At 44.6% G+C, this 13,132-nt stretch overlaps 1 protein-coding gene across 1 annotated transcript in view; it reads right to left on the bottom strand.

Annotated features, from left to right (window-relative positions):
• The window catches only part of LOC121874696, a 72,764-nt gene extending 60,636 nt beyond the window's left edge, over positions 1–12,128 (bottom strand). The window contains exons 1-3 of the mRNA XM_042378948.1: positions 12,023–12,128; positions 5,761–6,605; positions 2,976–3,035 (exon numbers count right to left, since the gene is read on the bottom strand). Coding sequence (XP_042234882.1) covers positions 2,976–3,035; positions 5,761–6,351 — 651 coding nt within the window. The 5' untranslated portion in view covers positions 6,352–6,605; positions 12,023–12,128. The remainder of the gene's footprint in view (positions 1–2,975; positions 3,036–5,760; positions 6,606–12,022) is intronic.
• Positions 12,129–13,132: the final 1,004 nt, after the last annotated feature.

Below are 13,132 nucleotides of genomic sequence, written 5' to 3'. Positions count from 1 at the left end.
AGTGAGAAGGGGCGACATGTGAACGGTGTTAGCGGTGACGCGAGAAGCAGGAGTGGAGAGAGGCAGGAGAGGGCGGGGAGTGGACGGCTCAGCTCAGCCAGGCGAGTGGCTCAGGACGACGCAGCAGCCCGGCCTCCCTGCAGTAATCGATGCCCTGGTTTTACCCGCTATGGTTCTCATACACAGTTTGCTTATACTCCCAGGATGCACTGAAATGCGCAGCTTTAACGTCTTCATGTTTACATCATAAATACACGCGCTCTTACTTAAAGACCTTTGACACAACGTAAATCACACAAAAAGTGGATATATTCTCACGCATTGTTGACGATCACAGTGTGTCATGGAATTCATTAACGAAAGCCATAGAATCAATTATAACTTCTTAATATCGCGCAGCCGTAAACTGAACGGTTATGTGTTAGGTGTTGACAAGCAAGTGAGAGATGAACGTGAGGTAGCAGGAGCAGCCTGCTGGGGTAGAGGCCACCAGCAGCCAGCCAGCCACAGCAGGTCCTCCTCCCTCAGCGGCCGAGCCTACCTTGGAGCCCTCCCTCCCTCCCCATGACTGGTGCTCCTTACCAGACGCGCACCTCATGGCCACCATCACCATCATCTGCCACATGGCAACAACCGCGAAATGGATGTGTGTTTGCATTTTTCTCGTGATATTTAAAATTGTATAATTTTGCAACTAAAATAGATGTAAACACAATAACGTGAGCCGGTTCTCAAGTGTTTTCTTGTTTCTCACTCTCTTTTTCGAAGACTTTCATTTTCTAGAAACATCTTTACAATAAATGCCTCAAATTATATGTAGCATGAATATTTCAATACTCAACTGCTAAAAAATGTTTGTTTGTATGTGTGTGTGTGTGACAGCCACATTATAGCAATGTCCTGTCAGAGAAACAAAAAGAAATAATAACTTACTATGACAGAAGGGCGAGACTAGGATGGACTAGTCGTAGGGTGAAGCTTGAGGGGCAGATCTGTGCCTCCTGATCACCGTTCACGCAAAACAAATCACCTTAATGAAGTCTTTTAAGATAACGTGCGACACCTTTTACTCGAACGCATTAAAACAAAGATAATTTCTTCATCCACAGAACGCTGCACATACACGTGGTCACCTACGTGTAGCGAGCGTGTATTGCGTGAATCAAACGCTGTATGGCAAAGGAGAGGGTCATGCGGTATGTCGTGGGAGCCTGGGAGGGAGTGAGGCGAGGAGACCCAGCTGGTGCCTACGTGGTGGGATCGAGCACAACACTGAGCTGTTGTGAGTGTCGCCTCACCACTACCCCGTCACCACAACTCACCTCACGCCCTCCAATTCTTTCCATTCTTGATTTTGATCTTACTTTGAATTTCATATATTTTCATACAACTTGGTAACAAAGCAAAATATTCGTTTTGGTCGTCACCATATTGTAATGAATAACATTATAAATGTGTTTATAAATTCACACGTGCAATGATAACAAAAATGATCGAATCAGCTCTTTAAATCAGGTAACTTGTGTTTATTTTTACTAAGATTGAGAAACAAACAGTTTAAATTACTTAATACAACACAAATAATTCTGACTAGTTAATGTTGACAATTGTTGTTTAATAGTTTCAGATCAAAATGTAATACATGAAGAGGGCAGCAGGTTGGTGAGGTATGCACAGGTGTGACCGTGTAAGGTGTGAGTGTGAGCGGAGAGAAAGCGTCCTACCACCACTAATTTATTTCCTGGAGGACATTCCCTCTACTTATCATTATCTATGTATTAATAAAGAAACTGTTTTTAAAGCTATTATGATGATGACAGCTTCCTCTAGTGTACTGTGTCATTGTGTGTGTGTGTGTGTGTGTGTGTGTGTGTGTCAAGCGTTAAACCCCGTCTCTTAATACCACACTTTCCCCATTGTGTCTGGATGCACTCTTCCCTCACACCGGAAGACTTAGTAATATAGAGAAGTTTTACCGTTCAGCTTTCAAGTGTCACCTTCACGGGGTGTGGTTCTCTATACTGTAAGTGCACTCAAGAGTGGTGGAGGAGCAGGTGGTGAGAGAAGCGAGGCTGGGTGGGGAGGGGCGGGGCTGGATGGGGAGGGGCGGGGATGTGGTGGGCGATATGGGGAGGCGAGGGCGGGGTGGAACCAGTGTCAACAACCTGGGGCAGACCTGCAGGTAATTAACACCACCTGGGCGTCAGTTCCCTCATTATCTTCTGACTAAAACGACTGAACGAGGGTCGAGTTAATGAGAAAAATTAAGAGTGCAACCGAGAGTAAAATAAAGTTGGTGGAGGAGATGGAGGATCGCCACCACAACCTGGCCGCCGCGAGACACTACTTCTTTATCAAAAACTTTTAGTGTGTCACAAATCAAGCTTAATCAGTGCTTAATATCAAGATGTCTGCAGTATTTTTTGTACTGCCAGAATAACCAAAAGGTTTAAAAAAAAAAACACCACGTGAAAGGCTAGGACCTGAGTTTTCCAAATTGTTGAGACAGGAGGGAAGCTCAAGGAATTACTATGCTGTAGAAGATGTTGCTGTAGTTCGCAGGTCATCAACACCAGCATCTCCCTCGGGAGGAGGAGGATGCTTCCCACACACTCACAGAGCACAAGGGTAAAAATCAAACCGGTCGACGCACCACCAACCTCCCCAGAGACAACAGTAAAGATTGTGTTTCTTACACCTTAAATCCACTTCCCAAATAATGTGACTAATCATGACAATTCTTGTTTATGTTTCTACATCACTAAAATAATAAAGCACCCTGGTTCCATAAGTCACGGCTAACTACTGTGTAAATTTTACTCACGGCTAGTTAAAAACTGTAACTCACCTGGGCAGGGTGGAGGCGGACCTCACTTGGGTATGGTGGAGGTGGACTCACCTGGGCAGGGTGGAGGTGGGCCTCACTTGGGTAGGGTAGAGGTGGATTTACCTGGATAGGGTGGAGGTGGACTCACCTGGGCAGGGTGCAAGTGAAGGGCAGGCACAGTGGTGGCAGGGATGACGGGTGGTGGTGCCTGGTGGAACAAGTGACGTCACAGCAGGTAACACTCGCATAGTAAATATTTCCTCATGATACAACAATGTCGATAAGCGTAACTAATAATAATTTTATGGACTCCTATAGTTGCAATATGTCGGTGGTAAACCAATCATCATAATTTATATTAAGCAGTTGATGATCACGTCACAGTGTCTCACTATACACACAACACCCGGATTATGATACTCATCGCAGAAAATATATTTAAACATTAGAGATGGTAACTACAGACAGAGCTACAAGAGCAACTATGTAGTAGCAGACACTATGAGGAGTCTTACGCCAACTCTTTATGTTTCCTTGATCCTAATTTTTTTTACAATAAAGAGAAGATGATGGTGAGATCTGTCATCAGAGCAAAGCCTGTGACCACCCCCCAACCCCCCACCCTCCCTCTCTCCCCATAAAAAAAAAAACAAGGAAGCGACATCCTGACTTTTTACAGGAGTTTTATTTACTGTTTGTATGGCAGTGACTTGTTTGCCTTGTGTTGGTCGTCAACGAAGTAAGATCACTGACGGTGTTGTTTACGGGAGGCTGCCACCAATAAGCAATAATACTAAGATGGAAAGAAGAACTCAGTTGCCCGAGTCTACTATATTTTGAGTGGAATGCTAAATATCTGGTCGTATACGTCAATCAGCTCACATAATCTTCTCTTTATATCTGATAACGAGTGAGTACCGCGATCAACAGCTTTAGATAAAGTGGTTCAGCTATGTAAGGTTACGTAACTGCTTGTGAAACTTATATACAGTTTATGCAATTGTATCAAAATGCAGTTATCAACAAATAATATACATACGTTTCACAAGCGGTAGAATTACTTGCCAAACACCTCTATCTGATCAAAATAAGTTAGATCGGAGGATATTATCGTCGCACTGCCATTATGTTCTGAGCAAATGTGGACAAATATTGAACAATTCACCCGAGGCACTGCCATTGAGAGGATAACAACAGCAACGTGTGCATCTGTAGAATCCGTCCAATGTTTACAAACACTGTCCGTTTTCACTATATACATTAGCAGGCAAAATGTTATATTGTTCGTTGAAAGAAAACAGATATTTGTGCACCATCAATATCACTTATTGAACTTCATAACCAATTCATTTCCAATTAATATTTTATGCACACTCACATTCTTGTGAGCTGTTCTCACTAATTATAGTCCCAATTCAGACACAGGCTGCTCCATCTCCGGTTTAGCCAGCGAGCTGCGTATTATGGTAACTGCAGTTTGGTATTCTTTCAGTTTGTTTAAAGCATTTGAAGGATTTACCGTTGAAAAAATATTTATTGATATGCAAAATTTTAAATGTTTGTTTGCTATATGGAGTAAACATGTAACAGATAATGACAGTAGGTGTATTTATTTAAAACACTTTTATCCTGTAGTGCCTCTGTCTCTGGGAGTACAACCCGAAGTCTATATAAAGAACTCTGACTTGCCGGGGTTCCAGACCGACTGAAACCATACATATGCAGGTGTGTTCCCCAGGGCGTTGGTGTGTGTAGGGCGACGTGGCACAAACGAACATTCGTATCAAGGCGGGTGGGTATTGGTCAAGGGAGGATGGCTACTGGACATGTGTTGCTGAGGCAATTGTTACATTTACCAAACAGCACAAACACTGTCTGCTATAAAATACTTCAAAAAATATGCTAATGCCAACCAATGATATTGTGTGAGAGTTTTTACGAGCCAACTCCCTCCTCACATTAACATTAACTTACTGTAGTATCCCTTCAAACTACAAACGGTGCTCTGTAAAGGTATTCCTAAATATCCTGCAACACTAACCCTTGTGAAAACTAAACACTAACTGGAATTACGAAATAGTATAAGAGATTTCAAGGAGTGGTCTACCCAATGAATTTAGCCATAGTATTTAGTATAAACATTGGTAGCTACAGGTAACATTATCACAGAACAACGTGTCATAGTGCCATAATTTTTGGTCAGATTTCAGTACTATATTTCGTTAGGTTAGTTTAGGTTAGCGTTAGGGTGGATAATCTGTAGGTGAAATATGCTGGGGTTAAACTTGTGTATATGCTGTTTGTTACATAACAGAGCCCATGATAAGGCAATAGTCCCCAATGGCTGAATCCTAAGCTATCACTTTGATTTTTTTTAATGACCTAAACTCGATTCAATGGCATTTGCAAGGCAGAATAGCACTACCTTATATGTATCATTCCAAGAAAAAAGTCGTAGGGTCACTTAAGATGAAAGGTATCTCGACATGATGATAATTGTGAAATGGCTGGACCGCGGGACATTGTTGGGGGTCTCTGAAAGTTACATTTTATGGCCCCAGTCGCTGCCTGGCTCAACGATCTTAATTTACAATCTTGATATTTTAGGTTTAATGTGATCTTATGTGGCAGACAATAAGTAATTATAACTGTTGAAAATATCTTACTTCTAAGGTCAAGTTCATATATCATTAAAATTTGGCAAGTTATCGTGAGAGATCTTATTTATAGTTGAACCGTGACCACGACCCCAGAAAACTGGAGCAATATTTAAGGCGGTGTGTTTGTGGTGCTGCGGACAGCCTCAGCTGGGCTATACAGTACTGGTCAACCTTATACAAAACAAAACAAAATCCAATACAAGATAAAGGGACAATGACGTGCACAACAAGCATCCTGACACTGTGTTAACTGACTCAGGTATGTGTACTGACCTGGGGAGAAAGTCTCGGTTGGGTGTGTCTGGTGTCACCGTTCTGTTGACCCTCGCCGCCCTCCACCCCCGGGTCCCTGTAGTAGCGCTCTTGTAGCTGGTGGTCACTCTCCCTTGTGATAGTAACTGTCTCTTTGTCACGATGTTTGTCGTTCGCTACACTGTTGGAACTGTTCTTGTCTTGACGTCCGGATTTAGCAGAGCGCAAGGAGTTGAGTAGACCGCTCAGGCCTCCCCGGCTACCACGACCTCCTTCACTCTTATTCAATCCAGCATCTGCAGAATTGTGTGTGTTATTGCTCTGGATGTGAGAGGCACTATACGCCACCATCTCTGGGTAGCGCACCTGTAAGGCGGTCTCGAAGCTGTGGTCGGAAGCAACAGAAGTGCGGTCAGCAGGCCGCGGTTCCACCTTCACCCAGGGACGGTCAGGTGAGGGCGTCCGCTTTAGTCTAGGACTCAGTCGTCGTAAAAGTGCTACTAAGCCACGATGCCGCCGATCCATAGGTTGTGGACCTGAGGCAGGAGAATAGGGCAGTGTGCTGGCCTTGTGGCGCACAGGTCGGGGTGCCCGCGGCGTGAACTTATCCATGACGGCCAGACTGATGGCGGGACGAGGAGGACAAGAGAGAGGCGCTAGACTGACGTCCCTTGCGCTACGGCTGAATCCACGCCACAAGCGATACTTGGTGCCGGAGTGAGGTGGAGTATTGGTGCGAGGCGTCAGTAACAGTGAGGGAGTCAGCAGCAGAGTTAGGAGGCACCCCTCAGATCTACTACTGGCAGGGTGGACAGGGGCGCTGACGCGGTGCAGGTCGTCGCAAGACTTGGTAGAGACCGGAGGTCCTGCAAGTAAACATATGTTTTTAGTAATGCAGACAGACAAGGTAGAGAGTTATTACAAAATGTTTATACGAAGCGATAGCAACAGTTGAAAATAAAAAGGTAAATATTTGACAACAGCCAATCAAGGACCAACAGTTAAGTTGACGGGAGGCTGACACTAAACGATGCAGAACAAGTTATAAAGGTTCTCTGTCTCACCTCAGGGAACACAACATTAAAAAAAGACTTAAGAGGACCATATACTTACTAGCAGTCCTGGGCTGTATGGAAGAGGTATGGTCTCTGAACTTCCAAAACCAATGCCCGACATTCTACAACTATTCCTAACTACCAAGACAGATGCCCCTAGCTGATCAGAGGGAAACATCGTCAACAGTACCGCCTCTTGTATATAATTCACTCTTCAACCTGGCCACCAGGACGATATCATCCACATAAGATAAATTAAGCATCAAGTATGGTTACTACCACTATCTTAAATGGTGCGAGGGACGAGGGTCATTTCTTACAAAGCAACTTCTCTCCTAGCTTCTTTTTTTTTAATACATTTTAGTTGAACCAATCTTCACATAAGGAATGTAAACTCCTGGTCGAAGAGCATGGATACCTCTTTCTTTTTTTTTACACAATATTTTACCCTAAGACTCTTGACCGCTCCTGTAGGTCTCTTCCCTTGACACTGTACACCACGGTCAATGACGCTACAAATACCAGTACAGTCAGAACACTTAGACTACTTAAGGGAGAGCATCTACTGAGGGGCGAGAAACGACACACACACGCACACACACACACCTATCCACCTGCAAATGTTTACTACTCTCACGAATACAATGAATTCATCCGGCTAGAACACCTCAGTTGACTCATTGAGATAAACTTCTCCCCTCTGTAACAAATTTTGTCATTTGTTTGAGAGTTTGTCTGTCTGTCTGTCAATACACTTGTCTGTGTGAGAACAAACTATCTATACAATGGGCGGTAGTAGAGAAAGTACAGGTCTCGGTCAAAGATTCAGGTCAAGTAAAGAACCAAATCCGAGAAGCGCTTTAACGGAGGAACCGATTTTCATGAAACCGGAAGAGCAGGTTGGATGTTGACCTAAACAGCAACACTTCTACTGATAAATATAGAGAATATTATTACGCCTATTTTCCTTGCTGAGATTTGAGTTTCTCGCCCCCGCCCCCCAAAAGTAAAGCCGTCGAAAAATGTCAGTTTTCTCTTTTCTTGCTCTTCAGAAATAGTGTTTTGCCACTCACCGAGATGACTATAAATTCATTGAAAAACGCGACAAGTACGCCACTGCCTTCTCGTGCTTCACATGTTTCGCTCAAGATAAAACAATCACTGGACCAACTAGGAATAATGGATCACGAACCATTAAGGAAATCTCTTCTTTTTCTCTTTTCTTTTTTTGGAAGAGCAGACATACTGTATATAGATGTGGCCAGAAGTTGCATTTGGGACAAGTTTGTCAGCCTCGGAAAATATCCAGACAGTCTCAAGTCCTTTTACATGAAAAAACTTGACACGTCGATGCCACGGTTAGACTGGCTTACTAAATTTCAATTTCCAATCAATACATTACAATGTATCCAAGGTGCAGCTATTATTGTTATAAAAAACTGATACTGTATCGACAAATTTCACTTTAACGCTATGCAGTGTGTCCCAAACAACTCAACACACACACTGTATTACTCCCGCCAGTGAGGGAACACGTCATGAGACCGTCCATGGTGACTACTACCAGCACGTGAGGCATATATGCAGAGAATAAACTGGGAAGATATTATAAAAGAAGAATCCTTGAGACAGAGGCAGAGTAATGAATGTGTACCAGCAAGTCAAGGAAGAGGAAGGACGTCCGGAGGGATAAACCAGAAGGCCAAGAGAGGCATCACAAGAAAACATCAACCAGCTCTGGAAAAAATACTGAAGCCCAAACGAAAGCACAATACGGACTATACAGAGTACAGGAGATCCCTAAATTCGAAAGGAGGGTGTCCTATGCCCCCCCCACCCTTAAACAAAAACCCGAGTCCTTTTATATATACGTAAACCTGAAGTATGATGAAGGTAATCGATGCACTCTAAAAGACGTAAACAACCTGGCTCTGGAGGACAACATGAAGACAACATATACACTAAATGAATAGTTTGCATCAGGGTTCACACAGGAGACACAGGGTAACATGCCAGTCACTAGGAGGCTGTATATTTAATGGAAGGAACATACATTATGAGGATAGCAGTTATATAATTAGGAGATTGTAAAAAAAAATAGCCAACCGGAAGGAATTCATTGCTCCAGGAGTAGATGAATCACAGACTAAGATGATAAGAGGTAGCGAATGAGATATATAATCCACTAAGACTACTGTTCAGAAAATCTCAGGGTCAAGGTAAAGGATCCAGAGTCGGGATATCAGCCAGCATCACCCTGACATTCAAAAAGAGCAAAAAGAATGCGACAGAGAACCATAGACCAGGCAGCATAACATAACTTACCTGCAAACTATTTGAGAACTTTTTGAGGAACGTCATCCCCCAACATCTGATATAACACAACGCATTACAACATGATTTCGTGGAAAGTATTTTGTTTGAAAAATTGGCTCATTTTCTTAGAAACGGTAACAGATTACACGAGCAAAGGTTTACCAGTGGATGTGATGTACATTGATTTCTCTAAGACTTTCGATAAAGTGTCACATGCACCGATAGCCTCTACGATCCAAGAACATTGCACCACAGGAGCAAGATAATGGGATGGGTTGAACATTAATTAAAAGACTGGTGTCAAAGTATGGTCATAACGGAGTAGAGTCACACCAAAGAGAGGTTGTCAGTGGAATGATCCATCCTGGGACCCATCCTCTGTGTAACCTGCATAAACGATATAGATGAGAATATATCGAGCCACAAAATCAAGCTTGCCGACGATAAAGGGATTTAATGGAAGGTGGCAGGTCAGGAAGACAATACAGCTTCGCAAAATAATTTGAAAATAAATCAATACATCATCAACATTTAAAGTGATGAGAGGTGTAGTGAAGTAGGGCATGGCACCACCACACTACTCTCCCACATGCACCAGGGAAGGTATTGTGCTTTCAGCAGCTCTGAATGCGGTGGTGACTAAGCTATGACTAACCCCAGCGAGTTGCAGGTGTTCAGCACACTTGTGTATGAGTGCGTTTACAAGTGTGTGTGCCAGGTACTGTACCAGCAGCGCACACGTAACTCATACCTCAACCTTGACATTCAAGTGTTACTGAAAAAGCAGGAATACAGTGTACATATATATACTTACATACAGATACATACATACATACATACAGAGAGAGAGAGAGAGAGAGAGAGAGAGAGAGAGAGAGAGAGAGAGAGAGAGAGAGAGAGAGAGAGAGAGAGAGAGAGAGTTCATGATAACATCCCAAAGTGAAACATGAACACCGCCATTGTACACATCAGCGCCACTTGTCAGCAGGCGACGCCCAGCCAGGCAGAGTAGACTACGTGTTACCTACCACTCCATGTTTATTGTGTCTACCTGGCAAACATCTACCAGTCACCAGGACAGACAACAACCTACCAGTCACCAGTACAAACAACCTACCAGTCACCAGTACAGACAACAACCTACCAGTCACCAGTACAGACAACAACCTACCAGTCACCAGTACAGACAACACCTACCATCTACCAGTCACCAGTACAGACAACAACCTACCAGTCACCAGTACAGACAACAACCATCTACCAGTCACCAGTACAGTACTACCAGTCACCAGTACAGACAACACCTACCATCTACCAGTCACCAGCACAGACAACAACCTACCAGTCACCAGTACAGACAACACCTACCATCTACCAGTCACCAGCACAGACAACAACCTACCAGTCACCAGTACAGACAACACCTACCATCTACCAGTCACCAGCACAGACAACAACCTACCAGTCACCTCAGTACAGACAACACCTACCATCTACCAGTCACCAGTACAGACAACAACCTACCAGTCACCAGTACAGACAACAACCTACCAGTCACCAGCACAGACAACAACCTACCAGTCACCAGCACAGACAACCTACCAGTCACCAATACAGACAACACCTACCATCTACCAGTCACCAGTACAGACAACAACCTACCAGTCACCAGTACAGACAACACCTACCATCTACCAGTCACCAGTACAGACAACACCTACCATCTACCAGTCACCAGCACAGACAACAACCTACCAGTCACCAGTACAGACAACAGCTACCAGTTACCAGTTATACACCACTATACATGTATCACAGGTGGGGAACAGTTTATCGTGTGTATAACAACAGTGGTGTGCCTTAACTGTGTGCATAGCAACAAGGTCTGGTTTGAGTAAGTGTGTATAGCACCAGGACTGTGGCTCAAGCAACAGGGGAGTGATTCACTTACTTTGTGTATAGCAACATGGGTATGGCTCACCTGTATGTAAGATCACAGGGGTTTGGCTCACCTCAGCGTAAACAGAGTAAGGAAGAGAAGCATGGCCACATGTGTGCGTACAATTATAGAAGTGTGGTTCATGTGAGTGTATACGTCTAGGGTATGGCTCCTCTATCTATGTATAAAAGGGATGTGGTTCACCTATGTGCGTATAATAGCAGGGGTGTGGCTCGTGTGCGTTCGTATGACAACAGATGTGTGGGTCACCTGTTTGTGTACAAGAGTACGGGTGTGACTCATCTATGATCGCAGTTAACATATACTGGCATGGATGACCTTGAAGACGGTGCTCACTTGCGAGAAAATGGATCTCATACAGGAACTGGCCCATCTACAAAGACGTGGCTCACCTGTGCGGGGGTTGGCTGATAAAGGCGTGACTCACCTGTGCGGGGGTTGGCTGATAAAGGCGTGACTCACCTGTGCGGGGGTTGGCTGATAAAGGCGTGACTCACCTGTGCGGGGGTGTGCTAACTAAGGCATGGCTCACCTGTGCGGGGTTGGCTGATAGAGGCGTAGCTCACTTGTGCGGGTTGGGCTGATAAAGGCGTGACTCACCTGTGCGGGGGTTGGCTGATAAAGGCGTGACTCACCTGTGCGGGGGTGTGCTAACTAAGGCATGGCCCACCTGTGCGGGGTTGGCTGATAGAGGCGTGGCTCACCTGTGCGGGGGTTGGCTGACAGAGGCGTGACTCACCTGTGCGAGGGTTGGCTGACAGGCAGGACTCACCTGTGCGGGGTTGGCTAACTGAGGCCTGGCTCACCTGTGCGGGGGTTGGCTGGCAAAGGCATGGCTCATCTGTGCGGAGGTTGGCTGACAGAGGCATGGCTCACCTGTGCGGGGATGGCAATCATGCATGAACTAAACTCATCTACATGGGTGTGGCTCACCTGTGAGGGAGTGGCTCACCTGCGTGAGAGTGGGAGCGCCAGGGGGCCCAGAGCCAGCGTGGTCGGCGGGTGGTGTGGAGGGGGAGGTGGGGGGCGGCAGCATCAAGGGGGGTGAGGGGCTTGTTGACTGGCCGGGTGTACGTGGCACTCCTGGGGGGTGACATCTCCCGTCAGTACTCCAGGGTGGGGGGAAGGAGGGGAGGGCAGCACCCTTTAGTGCAAAGGGGAAACCATCCGTTTGTATATAAGGGGCAATATCCTACTACTCCAGTAATAGGCAAAGAGCAGCACCCATGAGTATAAGAGAGGGAATACCATCCAGCAATGAATTAGTAATAAAGAGGACGAGAGAGGTAAAGCTTGTGAGTGCAGAAGAGGGAGAGAGAGCAGATCATCCGGTGAGAGGAGGAGCGTGTGAGGTAGTTGTGCAGTCTGGGCAAAATGGTGTTCAACGTGTTCAACACTAAGTCTACCTTACTGTGCAATACTAAGATAAAGGTGCTGGTCGTGTACTCTTAAAGGTTTGTGCGTTAATTCTCCCGCCTGACTGGAGATGTAAGAACGCATCTAACTCGTTTACTTCTTATGCTACGTGTACACAGGTGGCTGCCGTAGTGACGTCACATTTACACCTAAGACTCTTATTATCATTAGATGCGTTCTCTTATCACAGGTCAAGTACAACAATTCAACGTACGAAACTTTGAGAATCCAGACGGTGATAATGGACTATCCTAGGCGGCAGCAGCTCCGTGTGTGAGGCTGTTCTTACCCTGATGTATGAAGAATGGTAAACACCCGATATGAAACAATGTAATCTACACAATAAGTTTTCGCTCATATTACCAAAACATTGTAATGGTGAAGAGTTTCGGCAAATAACTGAAACTGACAAGACGTAAAGTGAACGTAAGGTAGTAACAGTAAATTAAATAGGCCTAGATACACTGGTAACTGTTATATATATATATATATATATATATATATATATATATATATATATATATATATATATATATATATATATATATATATATAAATATATATATGCTCCTTTCAGTTCCATATGACTTACTTGGGACTATCATGAGCCAATAACACCATACGTGCAATGTTTGGTGACCTCTGA

Source organism: Homarus americanus, unplaced genomic scaffold, assembly GCF_018991925.1.
Source record: "Homarus americanus isolate GMGI-L3 unplaced genomic scaffold, GMGI_Hamer_2.0 scaffold34360, whole genome shotgun sequence".
NCBI classification, from domain to species: domain Eukaryota; kingdom Metazoa; phylum Arthropoda; class Malacostraca; order Decapoda; family Nephropidae; genus Homarus; species Homarus americanus.
Note: the sequence above shows the minus strand (reverse complement) of the source record. Positions and strands in the feature narration are given on the sequence as shown.